The following is a 17,011-nucleotide window of genomic DNA, read 5'->3' on the forward strand; positions in this document are numbered from 1 at the left end:
GTGACATGTATTTATAAGTCCACTCAATGTCCGTGTCTTATTTGGTCCAAATCGGGCCATATTTAGATATAGCTGCTATGGATGCATAAATAAAGCGGCCTGGCCACATTTAAAGTTTTTTTTTACTTGTTTCTGTTATATATAATGGTAATATCAGCCAATCTGTTATATATATGGGTAATATCAACCATTTTGGATTGTCAGTCTATTTCTGGCAGATTAAATGTTTGGTCGTGTTTTGGTGTGCCCTTAAATTTTTTTAATATTTGAAAAAATGGATCGAAAGTTTTGTGTAAAAAACGAATTTAAATGCGCAAGGACATTTGAAATGTCGACTGTGGCGTTTGGCGAATACAGTCTCTACTGTGGTATAACCGGTTTAAAGAAGGCCGAGAAGATGTGAATAACGATGCTCGTCCTGGTCGCCCCAGCACGTCAATAACCGATGAAAACATTGAAGCAGTGAAGAAAATGATTTTGAATAATCGTCGATTCACAAACAGAGAGGTTGTTCGGTCGTTCGGCTCATTCAAAGCATGCAAAAACATGCATGGACGTCGCTCAGGCAACAGCACCTGACATCGTCAACGACGATCCAGATTACCTCAAAAAGGTCATAACTGGTGAGGATTCATTGATGTATGGCTATGACATTGAAAGCAAGGCCCAATCATCCCTATGGAAACGTTCAGAAGACCGAAAAAAGCACGCCAATATCGGTCAAATGATAAGGTTTTGCGCGCTGTTTTCTTTGACTGCAATCGCGTGGTGCGTCATGCCTATTCAGACCATATTTTGCGCGTACGTTGAAGGTCATAGGCGAAGTCTATCTTCAGCCAAATCGGATAAGAATTGTGCTTTTTAGACGCTCAAGAAGTTTAATCTGGAGGTCGGTTCATATGGTAGATATGTAAGGTTATGAATCGAATTAGATCATACTTGGCATAGTTGTTGAAAGTCAAAGTAGAACACTTCATGCTAATTTTCAACCAAGTCGGATAATAAATGCGCCATCTAGATGCGCAAGAAATCAAGATCAGACATTGGTTAATATGGCGCTATATCAAAACATGGACCGTATGGCCCACTTACAATCCTAACTGACCTACACCAATAGGAAATATTTGTGGCACTTTTTGAGCGCCTAGCTTTATTCCTTCAAAAGTAAGCGTGCTTTCTACAAACAGACAGACAGACGGACAGGTCTAAATTGACTTGGAATGTCCATACGATCAAGAATATACGTATCAAAATGTTGATGTTTTACAAGCGGAATGACACTCCTGCTAAGGTGGAGTGTATAAATACTTATGAGAGTCGTTGTTTTCTTTATCGAGTAAATATTACCAAACAATGTATGTGCCTTAGAAATTCTTATTGTGTTTTCTTCTATCTGGCAGCCAATTGTCCGTTGCTCTAATGATTTTTGTCATTGAACTTACCAGCATTTTTGTACATAGGGCGAAACTTTAATAATTATATTTTTCCGAGTTTACCATCCGCACCCGACCCAGCTGATCAACATAGTGACTGCTCTTCGTTCATTCAAAATAAAAAAGGAAAAAATTTTGTGTGTGAGGATGTGTCTATACCAGCGACGAGCATATAATTGCATTCATGCGCATGCCCATGGGCTTGCTTGGCATTATTTTCTTGTCTACGTCCACAGTGTGAGAATTTTTGCTCGTCAGTGGTCTACACACTCAAATTCTCATCCTTTCTCTCTAATGGGAGAGGCCCAACAGAATGATTATTTGTCCAGTAAACGAAAAAAAGTTTGCGCCCATCAAAACACTTTTGCCATTAAAAAGTTTTTGGTTTAACAACAAAAGTATGGAGAAGCTGCTAAAGGGTTAACAATAAAAAAAGTTAGTTACATTCAACTATGCTACGTTTATAGCTAATATTTGATGTGTTAAAGCGAAACGTTACACGGTTACAATAGAGGAAAAACTTCGTAATAAAAGTATTTTGTTTGTCATAAAATTGTCCCAAACTTTTTATTTTTTAGCGTGCAAGTGTCGTCAGTACAAGAAGAGATTAACCATCGTTGAAAATTTCTTCTGATGTTCTCGCCAATATTTAAACCCTGACATGCTAACCTCTGAGCTACGGTGGTCTCGTTACGTTTGTAACACGTACGCATACTTTTCATGCAACATTTTCGAATGTTTATTCGAGGATGCCAATTTATACCTCCATCTAGTTTGAAATTATTGCATGATGATTGTATAAGTCTTGGAAATCATAACGGCTTCTATTCGCTTGGCTTTTTGTCGACATGAAGTGTTCATTAACTGAAACTGATGTTCACAAATGCGATTTGTACCGTTGATAGTATTATCTTTATGACATGTTATATACCATGCTAAGGTCACCTTTTAAAACATTGAATGAAGTTGCAAAAAGATTGGGACTCACTTATTGCAATATTCTTGAAGGTGAGAAGGTGAGTCGAGAGCAGATTTGTCCGCCATTCGGCGCATACTATAGTAGGAGATAAAAAAGTGGAAATAAGTCTGTTAGTTTGAACGGAGAAATTTGGGAGTATTTAGAAGATGGGCAAACTATCTCTGGGTAGGGTAGGGTGTAAAATTCAAAGTTGCCCATGAACATTCCATTAAAAATAGGGTCAAATTTCTCACATATCATTAGCTGTAGTCCGATTCAAGTTGAAGCCCTATAATAAGGAACCTCCTTTTTATAACCGAGTCCGAGCGGTATGCTGTATTGCGACACCTCTTTGGGAAGAAGTTTTTACATGGCAAAGTACCTCACAAATGTCGTCAGCATTAAGAGGGGATAACCACCTCTGAAAAATTGTTTCTGTTCTCACCAGGATTCGAACCCAGGCGGTCAGCGTCGTAAGCAGACATCTCAACTTCTGAGCTACGCTGGCTCCCAAGGGTCCGAAATTGGTCGTCTCTACGATACGAATAAAAATATAAGTTCCGCCATTTTAAATTTCATAAAGATCACTCGATCCGTTTAAAAATGCCACATATATTCCTACTTCTTTTACAAGTATCTCATCTCTGTGTAAGTTTTGTCAAAACTGTACCGAAAAATCACCGAGGTATGCACATTTAGTACAAATTTGGCTCAACATCTTCTATATAAAATCGATCTTTACAAGATTTTTCGATAGAGAAAATTTCGAGCAAATCGGTAAACTGTTGTGTCCATTGAAATGTAGTGGAGACCACAAGCGACCAACTTTAACCTAGCGTGGCAAACCCTGTATTGCAACAGAGTGACCCCGAAATCATTTGTCTGAAATCTATTGTTTACTTATACAAACCGTTAGAACATTCAAGGCTACAACGATTACAAATAAAACGCAGAAATAGTTTTGGGCAGAGAAGAGCGGTTGAAGACCATAGTGCATAGGCCGATTTTAAGAGAAACCTTCTGACAGGGTTTAGTGGTCACGAGAAATTTTATTCTGTCTCACAACGATTCGCTGGTTTTATACCCTCCACCATAGGATGGGGGTATACCAATTTCGTTATTCTGTTTGTAACTCCTCGAAATATTCGACTAAGACCCCATAAAGTATATATATTCTTGTTCCTCATGACATTTTAAGTCGATTTAGCCATGTCCGTCCGTCCGTCTGTCTGTCCAAAGCACGCTAACTTTCGAAGGAGTGAAGCTAGCCGCTTTACATTTACACAGATCTTTAGCCTCCAGAGGGCGTAATTGCGGATTTTTCATATAGTCGGTGTTGACAAATTTTTTCACAGCTTGTGACTCTGTAATTGCATTCTTTCTTCTGTCAGTTATCAGCTGTTACTTTTAGCTTGCTTTAGAAAAAAAAAAGTATATTTGATTAGAGTTCATTCTAAGTTTTATTAAAAATGCATTTACTTTCTTTTAAAAAATCCGCAATTACTTTTTGGGCAACCCAATAGATATACCAACCCAGTGTTAGTGGGTTAAAGATAGTACAAATACAGGCGAATCTGCTTAATTGAAAACAGCGAAAGTTCTTCGACTATTGGTTTGAGCGCATGCAAAAGTGTATAAATCATGCTGGACAATGCTTTGAAAACAATAAAACCAATTTTGATGAGAAGTATTTACATTTTCAAAATTAGGCCAGATATATTTGGAGCAGCCCTCGTATAGAGAGCATTGATCTTATCCTGCAAATGGAAAAAAATGTATCTGTACCAAGTATTTGCTTGATTGTTTTATTAATTTAATAGTAATACGTTTTCATGCTATAGTAGGGTAATAATTACATATCTGTATTTCCCGTTACGTCGAGAAAAAACAATATAGAAATAGATGCATTAGTGCAGCAAATAATTTGTAATTCCGCATTTAATCTCTCTCGTTCGACATATTTGTCAATAAAGTTATTGTTTTTTTATTCTCTGCGAACGGACTGAAAATAGCACCTTGGGTGATAGGTATGATGTTTTCATCGCGTGCTTTCCCGCGTGTTTTCTACTATCAGATCTAATTCTATTGCAACTGCTGATTACAACTTAAAATTATGCCTTATCGCCAGCTTTAGTCTAGAGGTGCGCAATTTTATTTTCCTACACCTACAGAAGTGTTTGATGAACACAAAATCTCTATTCGTTACTTGATTAGACTATTCTCTGAAGATAATTTCTGTTAATGAACTGTTATTTTTTCCTTGTGTATTTTCAGTTTCCGCTGTGGATGCATTCAGTTTTGTCAATGAAATGCGACAGGCCGCGCAACAGGCTGAAAACATTAGCAATTTTGTCTACGAACCAACTTCGGGATTGTACTACGACAAAAAATCGGGCTATTATTACAATGCGGTAATTTAAATTTAATTAATCAAGAATACATTTTTTCACGAAGCATTTAATTTAAACGAAAAATGGATTCAATGGTGACCATAAAATAAATCATTCCCATACAGATAAAAAGATGACTCCAAATTTGAGATTTTTCCTTGCTCGAAGGAATTTAGAAATGATAACGAGCCAAAAATCCAAAACTTAAAATAGAGGCACTCTCTTAAGATTTAATTTCCCCAAACTCAATTTTCTTAGCTTCAACAAAATTTTTACCTTCATTAAAAGATTTATGTCCTTAATAACAAGGGGCAAAGTCAAGAATCTTTTAAACTGCATTTAGATAAAAAAAAATCCTTAATATCAGCTAAAAAAAGATAAAAAAAAATTCTTAAAAAAAAGGAATATTTCAATGAATTTACAATCTGTACTTAAATAAATTCAAAATTTTTAGATTCTCCTATATGTAAGGCAATTCTGTGTCTTACACTAAGGTACAACATTGCCTTTCCCCAAACTCAATTTTATTAGCTTCAACAACATGTTTACCTTCATTAAAAGATTTGTGTCCTTAATAACAAGGCGCAAAGTCAATAATCTTTTAAACTGCCAGTTAGACAAAAATAATCCTTAATATCAGGTAAAAAAAGATAAAAAATAATATAAAAAAATTATATTAAGCTCGTGGTCTTGGCTCAACTCCATAAAACTAGGACAACAAATTTTTCAGTGTGTACTCGATGTGTACGCCTTTTTAAAATGTTTTGTTCTTGAAAGGACCACTTGGCTTCAGTTAGGATTTGGATGAATCCCCTACATACGTATCGGCCAAACCCTAAGCACCCCCTCAATGCACTGAAAAAAACGTTTACCGATAATTTAAGATTTTTCCTTATTCGTAGGATTTTAGCAATGAAAACGAGCCAAAGAACCAAAACTTGACCAATTGTGATCGCTGATTGTTTCTGATTTTACTCCAAAGATGACTGTCCAATAGTTATTTTTTGAAAAATTCTTTTATTAAGCTAAATATCTTTACCTAAAAAAACGTAACGCTTAAAGACGCTCCTATTTGTAAGGCTATTTTACGTCTTTAACTACGGTTCACTATTATGTTGTCCCAAAATCAATTTCCTAACATTCAACGATAATTTCAGATCCTTGTCTTTAATAACAAGACGCAAATTAAGGAATTATTATCCTACCACTCAAAATAGAGAATCCTTAATATCAAGGAAAATATCTTTAACCAAAGGGAGTGTTCCCTTAATCTAATTTGCTAATCTTTGGCTCCAATTTTTACAATTAGGACAACCCTTTTTCAGTCTACATTTTTAAATTGATAATTTTTTTAAGAAAAAAAAGTTATTAAAATCTTTTTTATTTTTGTTTTATTTATATCTTTTTTATTGAAAACACAAACGTTAGTTAGGTTAGGTTGAATATATATTAATCTGCCCCATGACACTATGGACATACACCTAAGCCAGTAATCGGTTTGTTGTGCGCCCTGAATACTAAATCTAAGTTAGGAATTCCATGCTACTTACAAAAACCTTACTTGTGTTCTATGCCACGTCGCTAAGTTGGATCATGTCTGGTATTGTGTCCCCACCTCAGTGCTGGTATCTGTTAGCCGCGAAAGTCAGGCAATGACATAGGAAATGATCTAAACTTCTCATCATGCCGCACCGATTTTGCATAAGTGAGCTCGTAGCCCTATGCGTGCCGTATTGATACCGAAAGCTATGCAGACCTCCTGCTTGCTTCCTTTCAGTAACAGCCTCATCGTCTTACAATCCGGATATCCTTGTGGGATTTTCTTTGTCCTGCCCACCGTTCCACAGTGTTACATGCGCGTTCGTAGCCCACGCTCTTAACTCGGACTGCGTCGACCCGAAAAGCTTCGTTTTTTCATGCTCCTTACTCGGCTTTGGCCCGGCACCCAAACGATGCGGATCGTGCCATTTTTAGAGAAGTCGCCAATCCCCTTCTTACATTCGAAGACTGTTCGTGGCCTAACCATCCTCGCGTTAGCACCACACCACTTCACGCATTCGTCCGGACTTCCGCCTGCGAACCTTATTATGGTCAGGCAGTCTAAAACAGATCTTAGTCCGTGGGTTCTCAATGTAGACCCCCAGGCCCACTTTGTTCTCTAGCTTTGATCTATCCGCGTAACATGATATTACAGATGACATTACGTCAATCTGAAACTGGGCCGCTGGCAGCAGTGCCTCGCACTCGACCTCAAGTGTCGTCTCAGGTATCCGAGCGGAACTTAAGGAATATAGAATTAATAAAAAAATTTGAAATTCAAAACACATTTTAAGTCGCAAATATAAGCGGACAAAACTAAAGCACCCCCAATTAAAGGTAAAAAAAAAACTATTTAAATCAGAATTTCATTGCGAATTTGTTATTATGTATGGCACATAGAGGATAGAATAGAGGATATTAAATTATAAATTATTTCGGGTGATATTGCTTCCCAGGCTATTTTTTCGGCTGGTTTTTGAAATTTTTAGGTTGAATTTTCCAAGGGTTCCAAAGGGATTAAAGTCCGTTGATTGTGGTGGCCATTGCATTACATTATTAAGATTTTCCGCAAAGCAAAATCGCAGGGCCTTCGATTGGCCGGGGGGCCTTCAAATTAACCCCTACAAAACTTGTTCGGACTACGAAAAGAATATTTGTGGCCCGAGTTGTAAAATTGATACCTTGTTTGAAAGTGTTTATAATACCGTACAAACACTTTCAAACAAGGTAACGAATTTAAAATTCGGACCACAAATACGCTTTTTGCAGCCCGATCAAATTTTGTAGGAGTCAATTTGAAGAACCCGTGTATCCAAAGGACCTAAAAGTTTTGGTTTACTGACAAGTTAATAAATTAATGCAATGACCACCTCAACCACCGGAGTTTAATCGAATTGGAACCTTTGGAAAATTGGAAAAACCAATCTAGGAAATTTAGAAACAAAATAAAATTTATTTGAAGGCGGAAAAACAGCTCGATGCGCAATATCACCCGAAATAATTAATAATTTAATATTCTCTCTACCCAAAAGATGTGCGTTTTCCCTCCATAATGAAGAATTCGCAATGAAATATTGATTTCAAAAGTTCCTTTTTGGACCTTAAATTGGGGGTGCTTTAGTTTTGTCTGCTTATTTTTGCGATGTAAAATGTGTTTTGAATTTTAAGGATGAAAATTGCCACCTGCACTTTGTACACAAATTAACATGGAAAGGCAGACAGCCAGACGGACATAGCTTAATCGAGTCAAAAAGCGATTCTGGGTCGATCGGTACTCTGCCTTCAAACTAATTCACAAAGTTATAATACCCTGTACCACAGTAGTGGTGTAGGGTATAATTAAAGATCTTTCCCTTGATCGTAGGAGTTTGGTAACAATTTCTTTATAAAGAAGTTGCCAAACTATCATTTCGAATGTCGATCGCTGGCTGAATCTTATTTCACTTCACAAAAGATTACATAATTCTCTTTTTCTCTTTACCATTATAATATACTACAATATCTATAAAATTTCATATTTGTAAGGGTGTCTCTAAGTAGGATACAGTGTTGTCCTTTTCCCAGAGTCAGATTCCGAATATATCTTTGAAGATATTTTTAACTTCATTAAAAGTTTTTTGTCTTAAAAAATAAGACTCAAAACGATGTTAAGATCTTTTATAATACCATTTAAGATAAAACATCCGTTATAGTAAAACACCTTTCATGAATAGAAATGTTTACTTAAAAAGTTGAAAATTGGTCTTTAAAGTTAGGACAGACATTTTTCGATTTGGTCTTCTTTTATAACTTTTAATATCGGTTGAGATAAAATTAAGAAAGTCTTGCTTTCCATTGACTTCTTAAAACTACTTTGTGCTTAGATTTACTATGATTTAGGGAATACAAAGTGGCCTTTAGTACATACTTACTTGTTTTCATTCATCATTGTTTTTTCACATTTAAACAATCGCTGATGTTTTGACAATAATATTTTGAACACATTTTAATATAATCAGTTATTGTTCGTGTTTTGTGGGTTATGTTTGTGTGACTTGTTATCTAATTTATTTATGCCTTATGGAAAATATTGAATATATTAATCATGAGGGATCGAATTCTATGGTGTTTATTTTCAGGAATATGGCCTATACTATGATGGGAATACGGGTTGCTACTACAACTACAACCAAGAGAAGAATTGCTATGAATTTCATTCGCAAGTTCAAGTGCAGGCATCTTCAAAGACAACAACTGTAAGTGTTTTTCTGCATTAAATATTTTTGTTTAAATAAATAAGTCATATATCAACCATCCAAAGTAGATTTATAGCAATGCAAATTTGCATATGAAAATTCCGTTAAAGAAACTGCAAACTTCTCATATATCAGTGAGTGCTATCCGATTCAAATTTCAGCACAATGATAAGGAACCTCCTTTTTATAACCGAGTCCGAACGGTGTGCCACAGTGCGACATCTCTTTGGGGAGAAGTTTTTACATGGCAAGGTACCTCACAAATGTTGCCAGCATTAGGAGAATAAGAAAGATAACCAAAAAAATTGAAAGACGCGTGACACGCGTGATTCTAATAAATTCCAGGCCATTTAGGGCGAACGCTATTTTGTAGACTTCTGGATACAGCTTTCATATATGTCTTTCATTCGATAAATAATAATTAATAAATACAGGGTAGCTGGCACGAAGTGTCAAACGCCCAAATATGTTTTGTTGATACAAATGACAAAAATATATGGAAGTAATCCTTATTTCAGAATACATTCACTTTTGCTCGACCTGACCATCTGAGTCGACCAAAAAACGATGTGCAAACTGCACGAATATAATCTGTCGGTATTTGGTCCATTCTCGCGCAATGGTTTTCTTCAGCGTATCCATACTTGCATATTTTTTGGTTTTTACCTTGCTCTATAAAATGGTCCGTCGGACTGGCAACTGGCGAGCTTTCTCTTTGGCCATGCGGCGGTAATATAAGTTACATAGATTTCTATACAGTTACATAGATTTCTAGGGTGGAATCGCTATGATGTAATGTCATCACAACGATTCGCATATATATCTTCTCAGACAGCCAAGCAGCCATTAAATCCGTGAAGAATGTATTTCCGAATTTAAAAACCGCCCTCGACTGTCGCAGATCTCTTAACGAGATGGCTGAACAGTTCAAATTCACCTTTTCTGGGTGCTGGGGTACAGAGATTATCCCAGGTAATTGTATAGCAGACGAGCTTGCGAGACTAGGAACTACCTTTCCCATTCCAAGGGAACTGGAATCTGTGGGTATGCGTCTACCGACGTGGAAGCTAAATCTTCTGGATCAGGCCCGAAGCCGAAGGGCAACGAATGACTAGAACAGACGTCTCAGTCATTGTGTCCGTCATGACAGGTCGCTGTCTGATCGGAAAACATGCTGACAGACTGAATGTTGTGAGTAACGACCTTTGCCAAAGCTGTGAGGACATCGAGGAAGAAGTGACTAGGGAACATCTGTTGTGTGTGTGTCCCGCACTGGCAGTTAGAAGGAGTTCAAATTTAAGTTCTCATTTCTTTGAGAACTTGTCTGATTTAGCAGATGTAAACATTCTCAAGTTTTAAACCGACATGGTTGGTTCAATGATAGGAACTAGAAGGCATTTTCCTTCTCCTGTGGTATCAGGACGAAAACGTCAATGTGAGTAATCCCGTGGCTGTCGATTGTACGTATTGAATTGACAATACACTGCTACAACAACAACGTCTATGTTAGGTTGATGGTAGACTGCCACTTAACCTTACCCCTCTGGGCAAAAAGCAAGGTGAATTTAAAATTCGCGAGCTTAACGCTTTGGCATAGTTTTTGTTCTTTTTTGTTGGGAGAACTGTTAACAACATCTGGGCCAAATATTATTTCAATGTCATTAACAGTTATAATTTACGCTTGCGTTTGCATTGTTTGATATACAATATCTGATTTAATTGAGCAGAGAAGTGCCATCAAATTTTGTTTGCGGAATCAAATTTCGGCTGCGGAATTCCGGTTGAAAATGGTGCGTAAGGCCTTTGGTGATTCTACCATGTCGCAGAAAGATGTTTAGAAGTTGTACAAAGACTTCTATAAACGACTATGTCATTGAAGACGTTACAACTTTTCCTATATGGGCAGCAAAATGACAAAGGACGGAGAATCAGAGGCAGACATACGCGTACGTATCAACAGGGCTAGAAGCGCCTTTCTTAAACTCAACAGAGTGACAATGTGACTGCAAAGGAAATGCAGTGACATCTCACATAATACAAAAGTCGGAATCTTCAACTGTAGTGTGAAATTTATGTTATTGTATGGCTGCACAAGTTGGAGCTTGAAACAAGCGACTACCCGCTAAGTCCAAGTTTTTATGAATTCCTGCCTACGACAAATATTTCGAATTTTCTGGCCAAACCGTATTTCAAATGAAAAATTGCAAATAAGAACTAATACTTCCCCGGTCGGTGTAGAAGCCCGGAAGAGAAAATGGACTTGATTGGGTCATATCCTACGCCGGCCGCGCGATTATATAGCGAGAAATGTCCTAGACTGGAACCCGCAAGGGCAGCGAAGGAGGGGTTGCCCGAAAAACACATGCATCCGCTGTACGACAAGAGAGTTGGAATCAACCCATAAATCGTGGAATCAAGCCAAGGCTTTGGCCAATGATAGAGCTCGGTGGGGAGAGCTGGTTGAAGCCGTATGCTCACACTGAACAGTTTATTCTTGGTCATATTTTTATTGTAATATATTTAATATATACTCCAATTGTAAATACTGGACTTTTATATGCAAAAACTTCAAAGGGGTTAGAGAACGTGTTGATGTCTTTGGGCGCTCCGGAGCACCATCGACGTCAACAGATGACCAGCACGTTAATGAAATGAAGGAATAAGTGCTCAAAAGTCGTCCGTTGACTGTTTGAGACCTTACTGATGTGACCGGAAGATCAGAAGGATCTGTGAAAACTATTGTGAAAGACCATTAGGGCCTACGCCTAAAAGCCAAATTTCGTTTGGTATCGAAAACGCTCAATTTCTTTCAAATTCTTGCAAAAAAAAATACAAACAAACTCGATGTATATCGTTTCGCAACCACCGTATTCGCCTGATTTGGATCCGTGTGGCTTCTGACTATTCTCAAAACTCAAGAAACTACTCTAGGGAACACGTTTCGAGTCGATTGAGGAGATAAAAACCGTATTGAAGAAGGAGATATAACGGAAAGGGGCTATTTGGCATGTTTCGAGGATTGGAAAAAACGGTGGCATCATCTTTTACTGGGAGGGGATTACTTTGAAGGGGATGAAATTGATTGAGAAGAATAAGAAAAGATTTTTTATTTTACAAAGAAAATCACCTTACTTCTTATCCACAGTGTAAGTCGCATTGCTCGATGAAAACGGTTAGAGAGCGGCCAAAGCCGATGACCCTGAAAGTATTGAACTGGTGGGCATTAAATTAATTAAAACAACCCGGTTTTCAAAAAGTCCTCATAGGTTGTTGTATGTTGCAGTACAAAGAATTTCACTGGTCAACAAAATACGCGATATTTCCAAATCCGGCAACAGTTTTCCTCCAACAGGTCTAGTTTTTGAAATAAAGCTTATGGTCATAATTTACGATTTGTAACCAGACTTTTTGTTGTTTTGAGCAGTAAAAAATATTTTATAGCTGTTTTTTGATATGAATTCCCAAAAAAGGTGTTGTGTGCTTGATCCCAAAAGTTTTTGTGATATTGCGGGATGTATATTTGAAAAAGTCAAAATTGAAGTATTTTAAAAAAAGAATGACGTTATCTGGATAAGTCATGTGTTCCTCAGAAAGGGATGCCATAGAGTCCGTTGCATCTATGACTTAGTAACTTCAGTTGCAAATAATTTTTGCCAAGTATTTATATAAATATAAAAAATTAGTGAACAGGGTGTCGTATGACGTACGGCACATGTGGTTATAATTATTAAAAAGTAATCATACGCACCAATGTGTAATACATGCAGTAAAGAAAATATTTTGTTGTTGTTGTTGTCGCTGTAACAGTGAGTTGAAAACTGATGTGGGCAGCCCTTGCCGAAGAAGGAATCCATCGGATCAATCCGGTACGTACAACCGGCTGCCATGGGATTGAGAAACTATTTTAAATGATTGGTGCCGTGTCATAGGTGTTCCGAACTTAGTGTCATCTCTTCGTACATTGTATCATAACAGTGGACATACCTCATGTCCTAAAATTTATTTTAAAGTGATGCTGATACGGAATTTGGACAAAGTTCTATATAAAGCTTTCTAAAGGATTCAAATACATATTCACCACAAATACAGCAAAAACTATTGGATCAAGCGCATAACACTTTCTTTGCGAAATTATATCGAAAAATACCAATAAAATATTTTTTAGTGCCCAAAAAACCGAAAATCTGGATAAAAATCCAAAATTATGGCCCTAAGTTGTATCTTAAAAGCAAGGGGTTTTGAGATATAACCGACAATGGAAAACCTGTTGCCGGATTTGGAAATAACGGGGCAATATGAACCATAAAAAATCAGAGGAAACAAAAGTCAAGTTAACCAGTGTTATCAATGGTGGATGATATCCACTTGTTACTTGCTTTCCTAACGGGGCATCCACAATTTCACTACTTAATACACACACATAAACTATTTTATAACTTTTGTAATATTATTTTTGTTGTTGGTATTCCTTTAGTACAATAAATGTTTTATAAACTTATGATATTATTTTTCCCCCATGAAACTCCGATATTTTTAGGGTGCCAAACAAGAAGACTACAATGAGACACACGTAAATAATTCGTTTTTAGATCGTTTTTCAAACCTTTATATAGACCGAATGCGTAGAAATGCATTAGGTAAGAGTTAAAGACCAGAATTGTCGATGAAAACGCGGATTTCTTTTCTACTGTTGCAGGATGGTCAGTTGGATGACAATGATGATGATGATGACGCTGGTGAAGTAATATTTGATGAGTTTGGTGTAGTTACGGATCGCGAAAAACTTAAACGCTTGCGTCAAGAAAAGGAACGTGAACGCATGGACAAAACGAATAAACACAAAAAGAAAACATCCCATGCTCGGGAAGATGAGAAAGTGTCCAAGCGCAAATCACATAAGAAACGAAAACGTTCGAAAAAGGAAAAATCCCATTCACATAGTGATTCGGACGATAATGCTGAAAAGAAAAGAAGGGAATCCAAAGGCAATATCGAAGAGGGGGAAATTTCTTCTTCAAGTACAAGTAGTTCTTCGCATTCGTCGGAAAGTGAATCGGAAGAAATGCGTAAGGTTCAAATTTTCAAAAGTGTTGGACGTTTTCAAGGTAGGCTCGTTCCTTTTTTAATTTTTTTTTTGAAAAGAAATTCGCGTTCTTCTGCAAGTCCATATCATAAAATGTAATCAATAAATGTGTTCATTTTATTTCTCCAAAGACATTGCCAAAAAGTATCCTCCATCTTTGAGAATTGTGGTCCAGGAATCTAGTTTGGAAGGTCTTAAAGTTGGGAGCCTCAGTTTAATAACCTTCAAAGGAGGTTCCTTGGGACGAGAAGGAAATCACGACGTCATTATACCGGATGTAAACGTTTCAAAGGTAATTCTTTAGATTATTTATGCTATACTCGTATGATGTTCAATAAAAATTTTTGATAAATTAGTAACATTTTTTTTTTACTTTTAATACCGCCATCGTGGTACATTCACACAGTATGGGTCTATGTATATCGTCTTTTTTGTTCGATTGCCATCAAGTTGCATAACAGAGATGGCTATTCCGATTTCAGTGAATTTTTGTTTTTCTCCGTTATTATAAAACAAAAACACAAATCACAAAAAGTGTGATTTTTTAAAAACTATAGAAAAATTTTTCAAAAAAAAAAAAAAACATAAAATTCAGAAAAATTCATGAAATCTTTATTTGAATTGATAGTATGGTCCATCCGGTTAGTCCAATTTAAGCATACTCTAACATTTCGGCCGGTTTTTCACGAATAAATGCTTCAATGTTGTCTTCCAATGCGACAATTAAAGCGGGCTTGTCTGTTTAGACATGAGCTTTAACATAGCCCCACAAAAAATATATAAAGGCGTTAAATCGCACGATCCAGGCCGGTCCCGAACTTGAAATAAAATGTTCACCGAACCCGCATGTGGCACCGTCTTGTTAAACCACATGTCATGCAAGTCAAACTTTTGCATTTTGGGCAAACAAAAAGTTGGATATCATCTCACCATAGCGCTCACCATTCACAGATCGTAACAGATTCGCATTGTCTTTGAAGAAGTAGGGTCCAATGATGCCACCAGCCCATAAACCGTACCAAAGTGTGACTTTTTCTGGATGCATTGGTAGCTCTTGCCATGCTTCTGGCTGATCATCAATCCAAAATCGACAATTCTGCTTATTTACGTACCCATTGAGGCAAAAATTAGCTTCGTCATAATGGAAGAAGCGCGGGAAGAACTTTCTTAACAGTGCACGCGTGTTGATGATAAAATTCAATAATTTGCAAGCGTTGTGTGTTTGTAAGACGATTCATGGTTAAAATATAGACCAAACTTAAGATGTTTGATAGTGAAACAAAACCCGAAACGTGCGTGAGCTGTTCAAGCCCGTGTTACCAAAAAAGATAATAGCGCAAAAAATTGCCCGTCTCTTCCGAAAAATCCTCCAAACGGGCATATAGACCGATCGGTACTATATGGGCTTTAAACGAAAGGTATTTTGGAGTAAAAGACTAATCTGATATAAAAATCTGGGGTCAAGTTTCAAGATTTTTACATTATCGCACTTAGATCAAAAATAATTGCAAGTAGAATACGTACTATCAGATTTGTACTTTACTACCAAATACACCCATGTACCGATTGGTTTATCTGCACGCTTGAAGCATGCCCCTAGGTACTTAAACCGAAATTATAATATGCGATTTTTATTTATGGCTTACAACGAGTGTAAAAACAAAAACTAAAAAAAAGTTTGGCCTGCAAGTTGAATGTAGTTTTGGGATTTTGCTCTAATGACGTAATACTTTCTAACCCTTTTGGAATTTCTCACCCCCAGACCATGATTTGGCACGGGATAACTATGAGCATCACACAGGCTGGAATTTTGAGCTCCAATCTGTGAGGTGTTCTTCGAAGTTTAGCTGGGAGTTACCGGGCGCGTCCACAGGTTGCGAATAGTGGAATGCTCCATACGGAGTAGCTGCAACGGCGGTCGCGGACAATCTGCGGTATCTAGTGGGAGTTCTCAGTGAGATCCAAAATATTTTCAATCACATTATTAATTGAAACAAGTAAAAGCGTGCTAGATTCGGCCGGGCCGAATCTTATATACCCTCCACCATGGAGCGCATTTGTCGAGTTTTTTTCCCGACATCTCTTCTTAGGCAAAAAATGATATAAGAAAAGAGTTGCTCTGCTATTAAAACGATATCAAGATATGGTCCGGTTCGGACCACAATTATATTATATGTTGGAGACCTGTGTAAAATTTCAGTAAATTGGTATAAGAATTGCGCCCATTGGGGCTCACGAAGTAAAATAGAGAGAACGATTTATATGGGATCTGTATCGGGCTATAGACCGATTCAGACCATAATAAAAACGTTTGTTGATGGTCATGAGAGGATCCATCGTACAAAATTTCAGGCATATCGGATAATAATTGCGACCTCTAGGGGTCAAGAAGTCAAGATTCCAGATGGGTTTATATGGCAGCTATATCAGGTTATGAACCGATTTGAACCTTATTTGACACAGTTGTTCAAAGTAAAAATAAAATACGTCATGCAAAATTTCAGCCAAATCGGATAGGAATTGCGCCCTCTAGAAGCTCAAGAAGTCAAATCCCCAGATCTGTTTATATGACAGCTATATCAGGTTATGGACCGATTTCAACCATACATGGCACAGTTGTTGGATATCATAACGACATACTTCGTGCGAAATTCCATTCTAATCGGATAAGAATTGTGCCCTCTAGAGGCTCAAGTAGTCAAGACCCAAGATCGGTTTATATGGCAGCTATATCTGGTTATGGACCGATTTGAACCATACTTAACACAGTTGTTGGATATCATAACAAAACACGTCGTGCAGAATTTCATTCTGATCGGATAAGAATTGCGCACGCTAGAGGCTCAAGAAGTCAAGACCCAAGATCGGTTTAT

General features: G+C 37.2%; 1 protein-coding gene across 8 annotated transcripts in view; it reads left to right on the plus strand.

Moving 5' to 3' along the window:
- Positions 1–17,011, plus strand: part of LOC106092420 (angiogenic factor with G patch and FHA domains 1) — a 61,506-nt gene that overhangs the window by 42,716 nt on the left and 1,779 nt on the right. For 4 of the 8 annotated variants that reach the window (XM_059368953.1, XM_059368954.1, XM_059368959.1 and 1 more), the window contains 5 exons: positions 4,666–4,802; positions 8,939–9,055; positions 13,593–13,625; positions 13,752–14,160; positions 14,270–14,430. In XM_059368953.1, the coding sequence (XP_059224936.1) occupies positions 4,666–4,802; positions 8,939–9,055; positions 13,593–13,625; positions 13,752–14,160; positions 14,270–14,430 (857 nt within the window). Of the gene's footprint in view, positions 1–4,370; positions 4,533–4,665; positions 4,803–8,938; positions 9,056–13,592; positions 13,693–13,751; positions 14,161–14,269; positions 14,431–17,011 lie in introns of those variants that run through there. The other 4 variants (XM_059368955.1, XM_059368957.1, XM_059368960.1 and 1 more) reach the window with 3 other exon arrangements.

Source organism: Stomoxys calcitrans, chromosome 5, assembly GCF_963082655.1.
Source record: "Stomoxys calcitrans chromosome 5, idStoCalc2.1, whole genome shotgun sequence".
Taxonomy (NCBI): domain Eukaryota; kingdom Metazoa; phylum Arthropoda; class Insecta; order Diptera; family Muscidae; genus Stomoxys; species Stomoxys calcitrans.